The 12,920-nt window shown below is 35.1% G+C and overlaps 2 protein-coding genes across 5 annotated transcripts in view; one reads left to right on the top strand and one right to left on the bottom strand.

Moving 5' to 3' along the window:
* LOC126949611 (ATP synthase subunit f, mitochondrial-like) overlaps nucleotides 1-12,920 on the bottom strand; it is a 739,455-nt gene that overhangs the window by 415,784 nt on the left and 310,751 nt on the right. The gene's annotated exons all lie outside the window — the stretch shown is intronic.
* The window catches only part of NCAM2 (neural cell adhesion molecule 2), a 566,845-nt gene that overhangs the window by 344,742 nt on the left and 209,183 nt on the right, over nucleotides 1-12,920 (top strand). For all 4 annotated transcript variants that reach the window (XM_050782162.1, XM_050782165.1, XM_050782164.1 and 1 more), the window contains exon 6: nucleotides 4,687-4,804. In XM_050782162.1, the coding sequence (XP_050638119.1) occupies nucleotides 4,687-4,804 (118 nt within the window). The remainder of the gene's footprint in view (nucleotides 1-4,686; nucleotides 4,805-12,920) is intronic.

The following is a 12,920-nucleotide window of genomic DNA, read 5'->3' as shown; positions in this document are numbered from 1 at the left end:
TGTGCCTGTTTGCTTAAAGCGCAGTATTGGGGTGGGAGTTACCCGATTTTCCAGGTGTTGTGTGTCTCAGTTCCCCTGGCTAGGAAAAGGGATTCCCTTCCCCCTTGCGCTTCCCAGGTGAGGCAATGCCTCGCCCTGCTTCAGCTCTCGCTGGTCGGGCTGCAGCAGCTGACCAGCACCGATCGTCCGGCACTCCCCAGTGAGATGAACCCAGTACCTCAATTGAAAATGCAGAAATCAGTGGTCTTCTGTGTCGTTCGCGCTGGGAGTTGGAGACTGGAGCTGTTCCTATTCGGCCATCTTGCTCCGCACCCTCGGAAATACTTATTTGATTAAACTGCTGATTCCTCTTATATTAACTTTCACTAACAATGTAATTTTAAATGTCAATGGAACCTTTTTTTGATTTTTCTTAAACCAATTTAATGAGGCAATTTGATCCTCACTCTTCTACAGTATGATGGTATTGTATAAAGCCCTTACTGTGTTGTTCAGATAGGTTTGATTTTAGAAGTCAGTACTCAATACATTATGGCAGTTATGTCACTGCTTTACTCTATTCACAAATTAGGAACAACCATGTAGAAAGTGCCCAAAATTTGCTATTAGTCAAATATGCGTAGAAATGCTCTATTGACTAGATTTTGTAACAGGACAGATAGACCAAATCAGTTGACACTCAAGATTGAAGACCACTCAGATACATTTATTTAAAAAGAATTGTATGTACGTATTTAGTTTATAGTAATCAGGAAGATAGACTTTTTTTTTCCAAATGAAATTATAAAATTAATTATTGTTCTTTATGCCTATCATTTTATACTTTGCATTTTTTAAATTTTGTATGCATTTTAAGTTCCAGAATAGTATTCTCATTAAATAGCACTTTAAATTGATCACCCTCATAAATTCAGAATGGAGGATTATGACAATTAACCAGAAGCAATATTAATGAAAATTGAGAGCTGTTAGATCGTACTACAGCATTTGCAGCAGTAGGGAAGAGCAAAACATACAAATTTTTTAAAAAGAAAACAGATGGATTTCATTGATGCCTGATATGACTATATGAAAGTAAAAATTTCATGATCAAAATCATGATGAATGCATTCTCCATAATTGAGATGTCTTATTGTACATTGAGAGGCTATATAATATTAAAATACTAGTCATTCTTTACCTCATATTATAAGCAGTTAAGTATCTGAAAAATTGTCAAAGATGTAAATTGTAAAATGAGGGTGCTTGATTTGTTATCAAAGGAAGGTTCTTAAAATTAACTGAAAACATGTAATTTCTTACTATCCATGAGTAATAAAAATCAGCTTTGCAAATGTGGTTTCCCAGGTGTTTCACTTTTCTAACTTCATATAATAAAATGCAGTAGAAAGAAGTGTGTTAATGAAATTATGGGAAGACCCAAAGAAATAACCTAATTAGCTTTTCATACAGACTGAGAATATAAACAGCGAATGTTAGAACTATCAAATACTTTGGTGTTAATCTGCTGTATCTATTCTCTTGGCCAGGAATCAAGATCACTTCTGTGACTTTCTAATGGACACACAGCCCTACATGTAAAATCATTTTTCTGATGACTAGTGATAACGAGCATTTTTTCATATGTTTCTTGGTCGCTTTTATGTTTTCTTTTGAGAAATGTCTGTTCATGTCATTTTCCCATTTTTAATTGGATTTTTTTTTTTTTCTGGTTGACTTAAGTTCCTTATAGATTCTGGATATTCGACCTTTATCAGAGGTATAGATTGCAAACATTTTCTCCCATTCTGTAGGCTGTCTGTTCATTCTGTTGATAATTTGTTTTGCTGTGCAGAAGCTGTTTAGTTTAATTAGGTCTCACTTGTCAATTTTTGGATTTGTTGCAATTGCTTTTGGGGACTTAGCCATAAATTCTTTGCCAAAGCCAGTGTCAAGAAGTGTATGTTCTATGTGTTTTTATATACTTTATAGTTTGAGGCCTTACATTTAACCCTTTAATCCATCTTGAGTTAATTTTTGTGTATGATGAAATGTAGTGGTCCAGTTGGTTCTTTTGCTTATGGTTTGCCAGTTATCCCAGCACCACTTACTGAATAAGGAGTCAACATTTTGTTAACTTTGTCAAAGTTCCGATGGATATAGGTGTGCAACTTTCATCCTCAGCAAAATGTAAATCAAAACCACAATGAGATACCATCTCACACCAGTCAGAATGACTATTATTATAAAAGTCAAAAAATAACAGATGCTGTCAAGACTTCAGAGAAAAGGGAATGCTTATACACTGTTAATGGGAATGCAAATAGCTCAACCATTGTGGAAAGTAATTTTGAGATTTTGCAGAGAACTTAAGCAGAACTGCTGTTTGAGCCAGCAATCCCATTATTGGGTAAATACCAAAAGGAAAATAAATTGTAAGAGACACATGCACTTGTATGATTATCACAGTGCTATCCACAATAGCAAGGACATGGAGTCAACCTAGGTACCCATCAGCAGTGGACTGGATAAATAAAATGCAGTACATATACACCATGGAATACTACACTGAAAAAAAAAAAAACATGAAGTCATGTCCTTTGCTGCAACATGAATGCAACTGTAGGCCATAATCCTAAGCAAATTAACACAGGAAGAGAAAATCAAATACTTCATATTCTCACATTGAATACTCATGGACATAAAGATGGGAGCAATAGACACTGAGGACTACTAGAGAGGGGAAAGAGGGAGGTGGGATGGTCTGAAAAACTACCTATTGGGTACCATGCTCACTACCTGGATGACAGAATCACCTTTACCCCAAACCTCAGAATCATGCAAGATACCCAGTTAACAAACCTGCCCGTGTGCCCCCTGAATCCAAAGAAAGAAAACGTAAAAACAAGTAAAGAGAGAAAAAGGGTTGTGAGTCTTAAGATGAGCAGTCCTCTGCTAGATGAAAAATCTATGTGTGCATTTATTTGTTGCTTTATATTTAAAACAATTGGAATTACAAATGAATATACTTCCTGACTCTGCTTGAGTGGAGTTAGCTTTCCTTGGCTCAAATACATTTGAAGGAATTAGTGGGTGCTGATTAATCTGAACCAAACAAGCTGGGACATGAATAGGCATTTCATGGTTAATATCATCTTTATCTTCTGAGAAATATTTGAGGATTGGGGGGAAGACTTGGAAGACTCAGAAAATATAGGAAGTTGCTGAATGCCATTATTGATAAAAGGTAAATCCGTCTGTCAAATTAGTGGTATCTCTGTTGCCGAAGCAGCCAGTCGGGGGAATTACAACTTGAAGGTAGACTAATATGTCCATGTTAGTGGGAGTTAATAGAACTACTTCACTATACATCCCCGTGTTCCTTCCAGCTAAAGAATAAAATAGAAACTTTCCAGAAAGTGTTGACTACTCAACACATACAGAATACAAATCCTTGAAAGAATTCATTTCATTATAATTCTCTAAGGGATGAAAAGACTTTACTGTACTAAAGAGAGTAATACTGCTTTTGCAACTAAATGTATAAATAATGATATGCAAAATATGCATTTTGTTTAAAATGTTATTTTCCATAATTACAAAGGAAGAAAAACAGGGTACAGATAGTCAAATGACAATGTACTTAAAATTCAGAGTTAATATCTGAGAAAGTTCTATCTTTTGTAATACTAGTAATTATTATGTTACTTTAGAGTCAACATGTCAGATTATGTTTCTTGTTTCTAAATTCATACAGGCAGAAGCTTGATCTATTGTGTTTAATTACTAAGTTACATACCAGTTCTTGTCTCTACCATCAATGGAGGTAATGCGGCATAAACGCTGACCTGAATTGTAGAGATATTTGAGTATAATCACACTTCTAAATGCCTGTCTGATATTGTTCAGTGTATGTAAAAATTATTAATATACTTAATTTTAGGAATATTGTTTTATGATATTCAGCTTAAAATTATGAAAGTGTGCATCGAGTCACAATTTATGCTCTACTTTGAAATTTAGCTTCTATTGTGGATGCCAGTGATTTGTTTATTGCAAACAGTGCATTTCAGTAACAGTTTCAACATGTTCCAAATATGTAGCATATACAGTTTTTCCAATGTAATTAGTTAGAAATTGAAGATGCTTAATTTTAAAATTGAATAGTTCATGAAAATCTATTTCCATTTTCTGTATGGCTTATGCAGTTTCTCTTCATAAAATGTTCTATAGTTGCTTGAAGAAATTAAGTGTAGTTAATCAGAAAGAACATTATGGTTTGACACCTAATTTGAAAGCCCTGTTTTGAAGCAGTGATTGATTGCTTATGGCATTACACAGACCAATGAGAACCCAAATAGGAAATCCACTTATGCTCAAAGTAGATCCCCAAATTGGTGTAAGTTAGGGTGGTGGTGTCTTTTTCTGAGACATAGTTCCTAAAAGTATATATGTTTGCTAGAATGTATACTTTATTGTTTAATTTAATAGATTTAATAGTGAAAAAGCTTTACAATGAATTGATATAATTATTGCACATTAGAATGAAGATCAGTGATAAAGTTATTTTACTATGAAACCAAATCAGTTTCATTAATATAAATGGAGATGTGATGTTTGAAAGCTTAAAGTGTGGCAAAAATTATCTAAATGATGTTAGTGAAGGTGTTTTCGTCTCTATTGATTGTATATTCATCTCTCCTTCAGTGCCGCCAGCAATCTCAATGCCTCAGAAATCTTTTAATGCCACGGCAGAGAGAGGAGAAGAGATGACGTTTTCCTGCAGGGCCTCAGGCTCTCCAGAACCTGCCATCTCCTGGTTCAGGTAGGTTATGCACCCCGTTCCCTCTGGCTTGTGTCCATTATCAGGCTTATGGAACAGTATTGGGATCTTAATCATTTTGGTAGAAAGCAAACCATTGCATTTTAGTTTCATTAAAAAAAAAAATCCTGGTGCTATTTTTGGGGCTTAAAGTGGTTAGATTAAACTGCTAAAGAGATCAACAGTGTGACCCCTCACTAATATTCTGAGTCAAAGGCTGTACCCATTATACTTATTCTGTCTGTAAAAGCAGACTTTTGGAAAAATGGGACCAGGAGCACCTGTGACTTAGTCAAACATTTTATTATCCCTACAATGTATCTTGAAATAGATATTCTAGTGTTATTGACACCACTGTCATATGTATACAATATCATATTTTATTATAATTGTGTATATTTGTATTATACACAAAATATTGTATTATAGAAAAAAGCTGATTTTATAGAGTTAAAATTCTGTGAATTTGATATGTAATTTTTAAAAATCAGCTCATCAAATGAGTAACTTCTGTATTCTACATCTATAATTTGATAGTTTACTTACTTTTTTTAGAATTTTAAAATACTATTTGATTTTTATTAAGATCAAAAATATTTTTAAATATTCCATTCTTTTAGATTGTGTCTCAAACTACTAACTTGGAGACAATAAACTTTAAAACTGGACCATCTTGTAAACATGCATTAGTAATGCAGGTTACTACAGAAGCATTAGGTACAAGTATTTACAGAATCACTTCATAAACCATATAGTGAAAAATAATTTTAAAAGATTAGTAAAATATACATCAAATGTGCAAAAATGTCCTTACTAAGGATGAGGTTATTGTTTTAAAAGTTCTTTGAAGGGCAATAATTGAAATCCCAAACTAACTTTTATTCTTTTGTGCTTGAGCATGTACTGACATTACCTTCAACTTTAAACCCTTTGTTTATACTGCTTATCATTTTAATAGAGGATTTAACAATACATGAGATGTTTCTTCAAATATTATGCATTTAGATGTTCTTTTCAGACAATAATTTTCTTGTGACAAACTGTTGGTATTTTTTCGTAGGATTACACCTTGAATATTAACATATTCACCCCAGATAATCATCATCTGTCCCAGTGACTGCTGGTTTACTCGTGTGGATCCTTAAAAGTCTATATCAGACCTAATTGTATCACAGAAAAGTCACTGAATCATTCATTCCAATGAACAAATATTGTTCTACAATCTTTTTTCCTATGGTTTTGTATTTCCAAACAGATTTATTTTTTCTTATTTGAACAACATTGATGTAACAGATTAAAGAAAGTAAAGCACAAAAATACTATGAGTAGGAAATTGAACAACAAAAATGAGCTTGCGTTACTCATAGTTCCACTTTGGTATGTAGTGGGAAAAACATCCTAAACTTCAAGCCTATGCCGATCTTAGCTAATGTGATTGACGATTCCACAAACCAATAGTAGGACTAGTAGCTGGTTGGAAAGTACAGGTGAATAAACTTGTTTTGAAATAATTTTTCAGTCATTTATTAAGGAATGCTATAAAATGTAAACTGTTCTGTGTAAAGGGGCTAGAAGTCTTCCTGCATTCAAGAGCAAGAAGGGAGCATGTATCTTTATCCTGTGAATTCATACTTAAGGGCACTTCATCATTTCTGAGGGAGAAATACATGGAAACTGGGTGTGTGATTGTTACAGTGTTAGAACATATGCCCTTGAAAAATATGATTCCAGGTTTAAGAAGAAAATCTCCTTTACTTCTGAGATAACTTGATCACAGAGATTCCAAGTTTGAGAGTAATTTCAGATTCCCCACCTATTAATGTTGATGTTAAGTTATGCAGATTCCTCATTAGTCCCATCTTTAGGACAATATTAGAACACTTACCATCAAGTGAGAATAGTAATTGTGAGACTGGATGCTTTTAGTTTGGTCATATTTAGTTGTCTACACCACAACCCTTTCAAATAACAGCTTACCAATTACTTCTCACCAGAATACCAAGATTCTCCAGCAGATGGGAAGTTTTAGCTGGCTTGGTTTTTCAGCGAGACTTCTTTTCTGCTGAGATTTTTTTCTTAAAGTTTTCCATTTCTTCAAAATTGTTTTCTCCTATTTAATTGGAAATATTACTATATAGATGAGTATAAATCAGATTCAGAGAATAATATAATGAGTAATTTAAATCTATATTTTTTCTTCTCCATATCTTCATATGGTATTATTTCATCCTTCTGATAGAATGAAATAATAATTTATTGAAAACCTAAATAATTGTTCTAGTCTCTGGATATAAAATATATACTGGGAGGATGAGAATGTGTGGTTGTAACATTAACAAAGGTAAAATTTGTGTTAGAGGGAAATTCTGACCTTTCATCTGTACATGTAGACATGTCATGTTTGTGGAAAAGAAAAAATTCCCACAAGTATCAGGAAATGTAGGGTAGTAGCCCTGAGAGAAATGTCCAGATCGTTTCATAGAGATAATATTTCCAAGCGAGATAAGTGAAGTCAGTTGTACTAGTCAGCTTGAGCTGCCAAAACAAAAAGCCACCCACTGGATAGTTCACACAACAGGAATTCCTTGATCTCTTGGCCTCGTGATCCGCCCACCTTTGCCTCCCAAAGTGCTGGGATTACAGGCTTGAGCCACCACCAACATGGTGAAACCCCGTCTGCACTAAAAATACAAAAATTAGCCGGGCGTGGTGGTGCACACCTGTAGTCCCAGCTACTCTGGAGGCTGAAGCAGGAGAATCACTTGAACCAGGGAGGCAGAGGTTGCAGTGAGCCGAGTTTATGCCACTGCAATCCAGCCTGGCAACAGAGTGAGACTCCATCAAAAAAAAAAAAAAAAAAAAAAAAAAGAATTTCTTTTCCCACAATTGTGGAGGCTAGGTGTTTAAGATCAAGGCACCTACAGGGTGGCCTTCCCTCTGTGTACAAACTCATAGAGAGAGTTCTGGTTATCTTCCTCCTCTTTCAGAAACACCAATTCTTTTTTGCTTGTTTGTTTTTTAATAATCTCAACTTTTATCTTATGTTACTGGTTTATATATTACTATAGTGTACTTTTAATCATTATTTTAGAGTGTACTCCTTCTACTTATAAAAGAGAAAAGTTAACTGTAAAACAGCCTCAGGCAGTTTCTTTAGGTAATATTCCATAAGAAAGCATTGCTGTCCTAGGAGATGACAACTCCATGCCTGTTACTGCCCCAAAAGACCTTGTAGTGGGATGAGATGTGGAGGTGGAAGACATTGATGTTGATAATCCTGACCCTGAGTCGGCCGAGGGTAATGTGGGTATCTTCCTTTATTGAAAAAAAATTAGTGATTAAAAACTTAAACAAGAAAAAATATATATCCTTATGAAATAAACAATAAAGAAAATATTTTGTATAGCTATACAATGTGTTTGTACTTTAAGCTGTTATTAAAAAAGAGTCAAGAGTTTAAACATTTTAAGAGTATATAAAGTAAAAAAAGCTAAAGTGAATTTTATTACTGAAGAAAGAAAATGTTTAGTGTATCCTAAGTATACAGTGTTTATAAAGTCTAGGGTACTATACAGTAATGTCCCAGGCCTTCACAGTCACTCACCACTTACTCACTGAGTCACCCAGAAGAACTTCTAGTCCTGGAAGCTCCATTTACAACAGTAAATGTCATATATCTATAAACACACACACACATAGCATTAACTTTATTTATTTATTTATTTATTGAGACAGTCTCGCTTTGTCACCCAGGTTGGAGTGCAGTGGTGCAATGTCAGCTCACTGTAACTTCTGCCTCCCGGGTTCAAGTGATTCTCCTGCCTCAGCCTCCTGAGTAACTGGGACTACAGGTTCATGCCACCATGCTCGGCTAATTTTTGTATTATTAGTAGAGACAGCGTTTCACCATGTTGGTGAGGCTGGTCTTGAGCTCCTTGTGATTAGCCCGCCTCGGCCTCCCAAAGTGCTGAGATTATGGGTGTGAGCCACCGCACCTAGCAAGAAAAACTTTTATACCATATTTTTTACTGTACCTTTTCTATGTTTTGATATATTTAGATACACAGATATTTACTATTATGTTACAATTGCTTCCAATATTCAGTATAGTAACATGCTGTACAAGTTTGCCACCTAGGAGAAATAGGCCATACCATATAGTTTAGGTGTGTAATAAGCTATACTATCTTGGTTTGTGTAAATACACTCTATGATGTAAACAGTGCTACAAAATTGACTAGGGACGTATTTCTTAGAACATACCCCTGTGGTTAGGCAAAGCATGACTGCATTATCCTTTTTATGCATTGCTGAAATCAATGTGTCAATAATTTGTTAAGAATTTTTTATATTCATGATTATGAGAAATATTGTTCTATCAATTTCTTGTTCTTGAGTTTTTAGGGGTCAGGGCATTACTAGTCTCATAGAATGAGTAGTGAAGTATTTCTTCCTCTTCTGTTTTCTAATATAACTTTTATATAATGTTTATTATTTCTTACTTAAATGTCTGGAAAAATTTCCGTGAAACCATCTGTGTCATGATTTTTCTTCAGTTCACATTTAAGTACAAATTCAATAATATTTTCCATAGAAATCGGGCTATTCAGGTAATTTTCTTTAGTGAGCTTAGATGATTTATGCAATTCCAGGAATTTGTCCATTTCTTTTAAATGATATTTACTAGCATTAAGTCATTCATAATATCCCTTTGTTATGCTTCAGTTTGCATGTTTTCTGTAGTATTCTCACTTCTCTCATCTTGATAACCTCATAACTGGTTATTTGTTCTACTCTCTTTTTTATCCTGATTATTCTAGATGTAGGTTTACACACATACTAATTTCAGTGAATCTGCTTTTGGCTTCAATTATTTTTTGTTTCCTATTCTCTATTTCATTAATTTCTGGTTTTATTTTTATTATTATTTTCCTACTGTTTACTTTGTCTTTAATTTTCTCTTCCATTTTTGGTTGCTTAAGGTGGACTTATGCCATTGATTCTAATCACTTATTCTTTCTAATATAAGCATCTGTTTTTCCTCGCTAAATATGGCTATAATTGTACCCTGCTAATTTTGATATGTCATATTTCCATTTTAGGGGGGTTTAAATATTTTTTAAAATTCTCATGTTATTTTTAATACTCTTCATTTAAAAGTATATGCTGATTTGTTTCTAGGTATTTGGGTATATTTCATAAATATTACTGCTGTTGATTTTTAACTAAATTCTATATTTATCAGGAAATAGACTTTTTAATGGTTTCAATGTATTTAACTTTATTGAGTCTTAAATTATAGTATGTGTATTTCACTATTATTGTATGGAGAAATCCCTAATATTAAATAGATCAACTCCCTTGATAGTATTGTTAAAGTCTTTTATACTTTTTTGTAATAATTCTTCTCCAACTTTATTTTTAAATGTGTCTATTTTTATATTAAGTTCTCTCTGTTTTGCTTCATATTTTTTGAAGCTCTAGTATTATGTGTTTAAATATTTATTCATGTAGATCAGTACTGTGAAAATTATTATTTAAGGGCTTTGTTTAAGGATGGAAAAAATGATACCATATAGAACTTTGTTTCAGTCTTCTGTTTTTCATTTTGCTGTGTCTTCAAGTTAACTAAGTTACGTCACTGTATCTTCAAGTTTACCAATATTTTCTATTGTAATGTCTAATGTTTTTAATCCCATCAGAGTATTTCTCTTCATTTTATTTTTCTTCTCTGAGAATTTCAAAGAGATGTTTTGTATGTCCTCCATGCCTCTCTTACCATTCTCATGTTTTACTTCCTTGAAAATATTGGAATATATTTCTAATAGTTGTTTTAATAGGCATCTACTCACTTACCCTCTGTATCATATCTACATTTTGTAATTGATTGATTTTTCTCCTCCTTTTCTTCTTTATTTTTTGGAGACAGGTTCTCACTCTGCCACCCAGGCAGGAGTGCAGTGGCACTCATTGCAACCTCCAACTCTCGGGCTCAAGTGATCTTCCTGATTCAGCATCCCCAGTAGCTGGGACTATAGACATGTGCCACAATGCCCAGTTAATTTTTTATTACTATTTAGAGACGTGGTTTCAGTATGTTGCCAGGGTTGATCTTCAAATCCTGGCTTCAAGAAATCCTCCTGCCTCGGCCTCCCAAAGTGCTGGGCATATAGGCGTGAGTCACTGTGCCTGGTGATTTTTCTCTTTCCTCTGGGTCATAGGTCATATTTTCATGTTTATTTACTATCCTGGAAATTTTTTTTTTTTTTTTTTTTTTTTTTTTTTTTGAGACAGAATCTCGGTCCGTCGCCCAGGCTGAAGTGCAGTGGTGTGATCTTGGCCCACTGCAAACTTCACCTCCCTGGTTCAGGAGATTCTCCTGCCTCAGCCTTCAAGTAGCTGGGAATACTGGCACGTGCCACCACATGGCTAATTTTTGTATTTTTCGTAGAGATGGGGTTTTGCTATGTTGGCCAGGCTGGTCTTGAACTCCTGACCTCAGGTGATCTGCCCGCCTTGGCATCCGAAAGTGCTGGGATTGCAGGTGTTAGCCACCACGCCTGGCTGTTTCCTGTTGTCCAGGCTGGAGTGCAGTGGTGTGATCTTGGCTCACTGCAACCTCCACCTCCCGGATTCAAGTGATTCTCCTGCCTCAGCCTCCCAAGTAGCTGGTACTACAGGCACCCGCCACCATGCCCAGCTAATTATTTTGTACTTTTTGTAGAAACGGGGTTTCACCATATTGGCCAAGCTGGTCTGTAACTCCTGACCTTATGATCTGCCCACCTTGGCCTCCCAAAGTGATAGGATTACAGGCATGAGCCACCATGCCCAGCCAGGAATTTTTAATTGGGTTCCAGACATTCAGAATTTTGTGTTTTGAGGTGCTGAATATTTTTGTATCATTTTACTTTGTTTTTTGTATTATTTTACTTTGTTTTATAGATGTAGTTAAGTGACTTGGAAAAAGTTTTATTTCAGGGAGAACTTCCATTTAGACTCTTTTAGGTGGATCCAAACCACCTTCAGTCTAGGGTTAATCTGGTTCCATTACTGATGCAATATTATTCTAAGGACATGATTCAAGTCCTGTGTTTTAGGATATCTTTTTACTCTGGGTGGTTGAGTTGCAGATTATTCCCGGTGCTATGTGAGTTTCTGGGATTATCGTACTTTATATTTTCTAATGGTTCTTTCCCTCATCTGAGAAAGCCTTACTAGTACACATTCATTGATCAATACTCAGTTAAAGATTTGTTGGGAACCCTCTGCAGATATCTATAGCTCTGTTGCCTGTGCAACTCTCTTCTCTCACATTAGCTGACCCGCACCTTCTAGTGGCTTTGACCTTCCCCAACTGCACACTCTGTCTTGCAACCCAGATACACTGCCTGACTCTGTTCGTGTTCTCTCCCTCCCCCCGCTGCAGCCTGAAAACCCTCTGCAGGCAGTCAGCGATGGAGGTGCTCATAGGCCACTGTCATATGCAATCAGTTGGCTAATGTTTGAAAACTATTGTTTTATATGTATAGCCAGTGTTTTTGTTGTTTAAATTGCGGGCGGATAGTTCCTGTTACTATAATATTGTTCAAAATGAAATTGTCATTCAATTCTTTACTGTTTACATTAATTCTGTGTTCCTGACCCCTATATTCTTGTACCTGAAAAATGGGGCACTTAGAGAAGTGGTTTGAGTTTGAAAGAATGGGCTCCATGCATGTATCAGAATCCCTTGGAGTGATTTTTAGACATTAACATTTCACAGACAGGGACTGTGAATAGCAATAGGAGCATATTCTGTCCGACTTTTCTGGGAGGGAGTAATAAGGTATTTATTGGGAGGGAGTAATAAGGTATTAGTAATATTCCCTTATTTATGGTGGCTTAATCGTATTTCCTATTGAGCATTTAAAGTGAATGTAATTTGTACACACTTATGTTCTCTAAATATGTTAAGTTTTCCCCCTCTATTTCAAAGGCCAAATCAAGGATTTTTATTTTCCCATGAAAATTCCCGGAGTAGTACAACCATCTTTCTTGTCATATCTCCGGTTATAACAGATCACCTCCCTCTCAAAAAAGTTGTAAGTCCACTAATGGAATCTGCATTAGCCTCTAT

Source organism: Macaca thibetana, chromosome 3 (genome assembly GCF_024542745.1).
Source record: "Macaca thibetana thibetana isolate TM-01 chromosome 3, ASM2454274v1, whole genome shotgun sequence".
NCBI classification, from domain to species: Eukaryota; Metazoa; Chordata; class Mammalia; order Primates; family Cercopithecidae; genus Macaca; species Macaca thibetana.
Note: the sequence above shows the minus strand (reverse complement) of the source record. Positions and strands in the feature narration are given on the sequence as shown.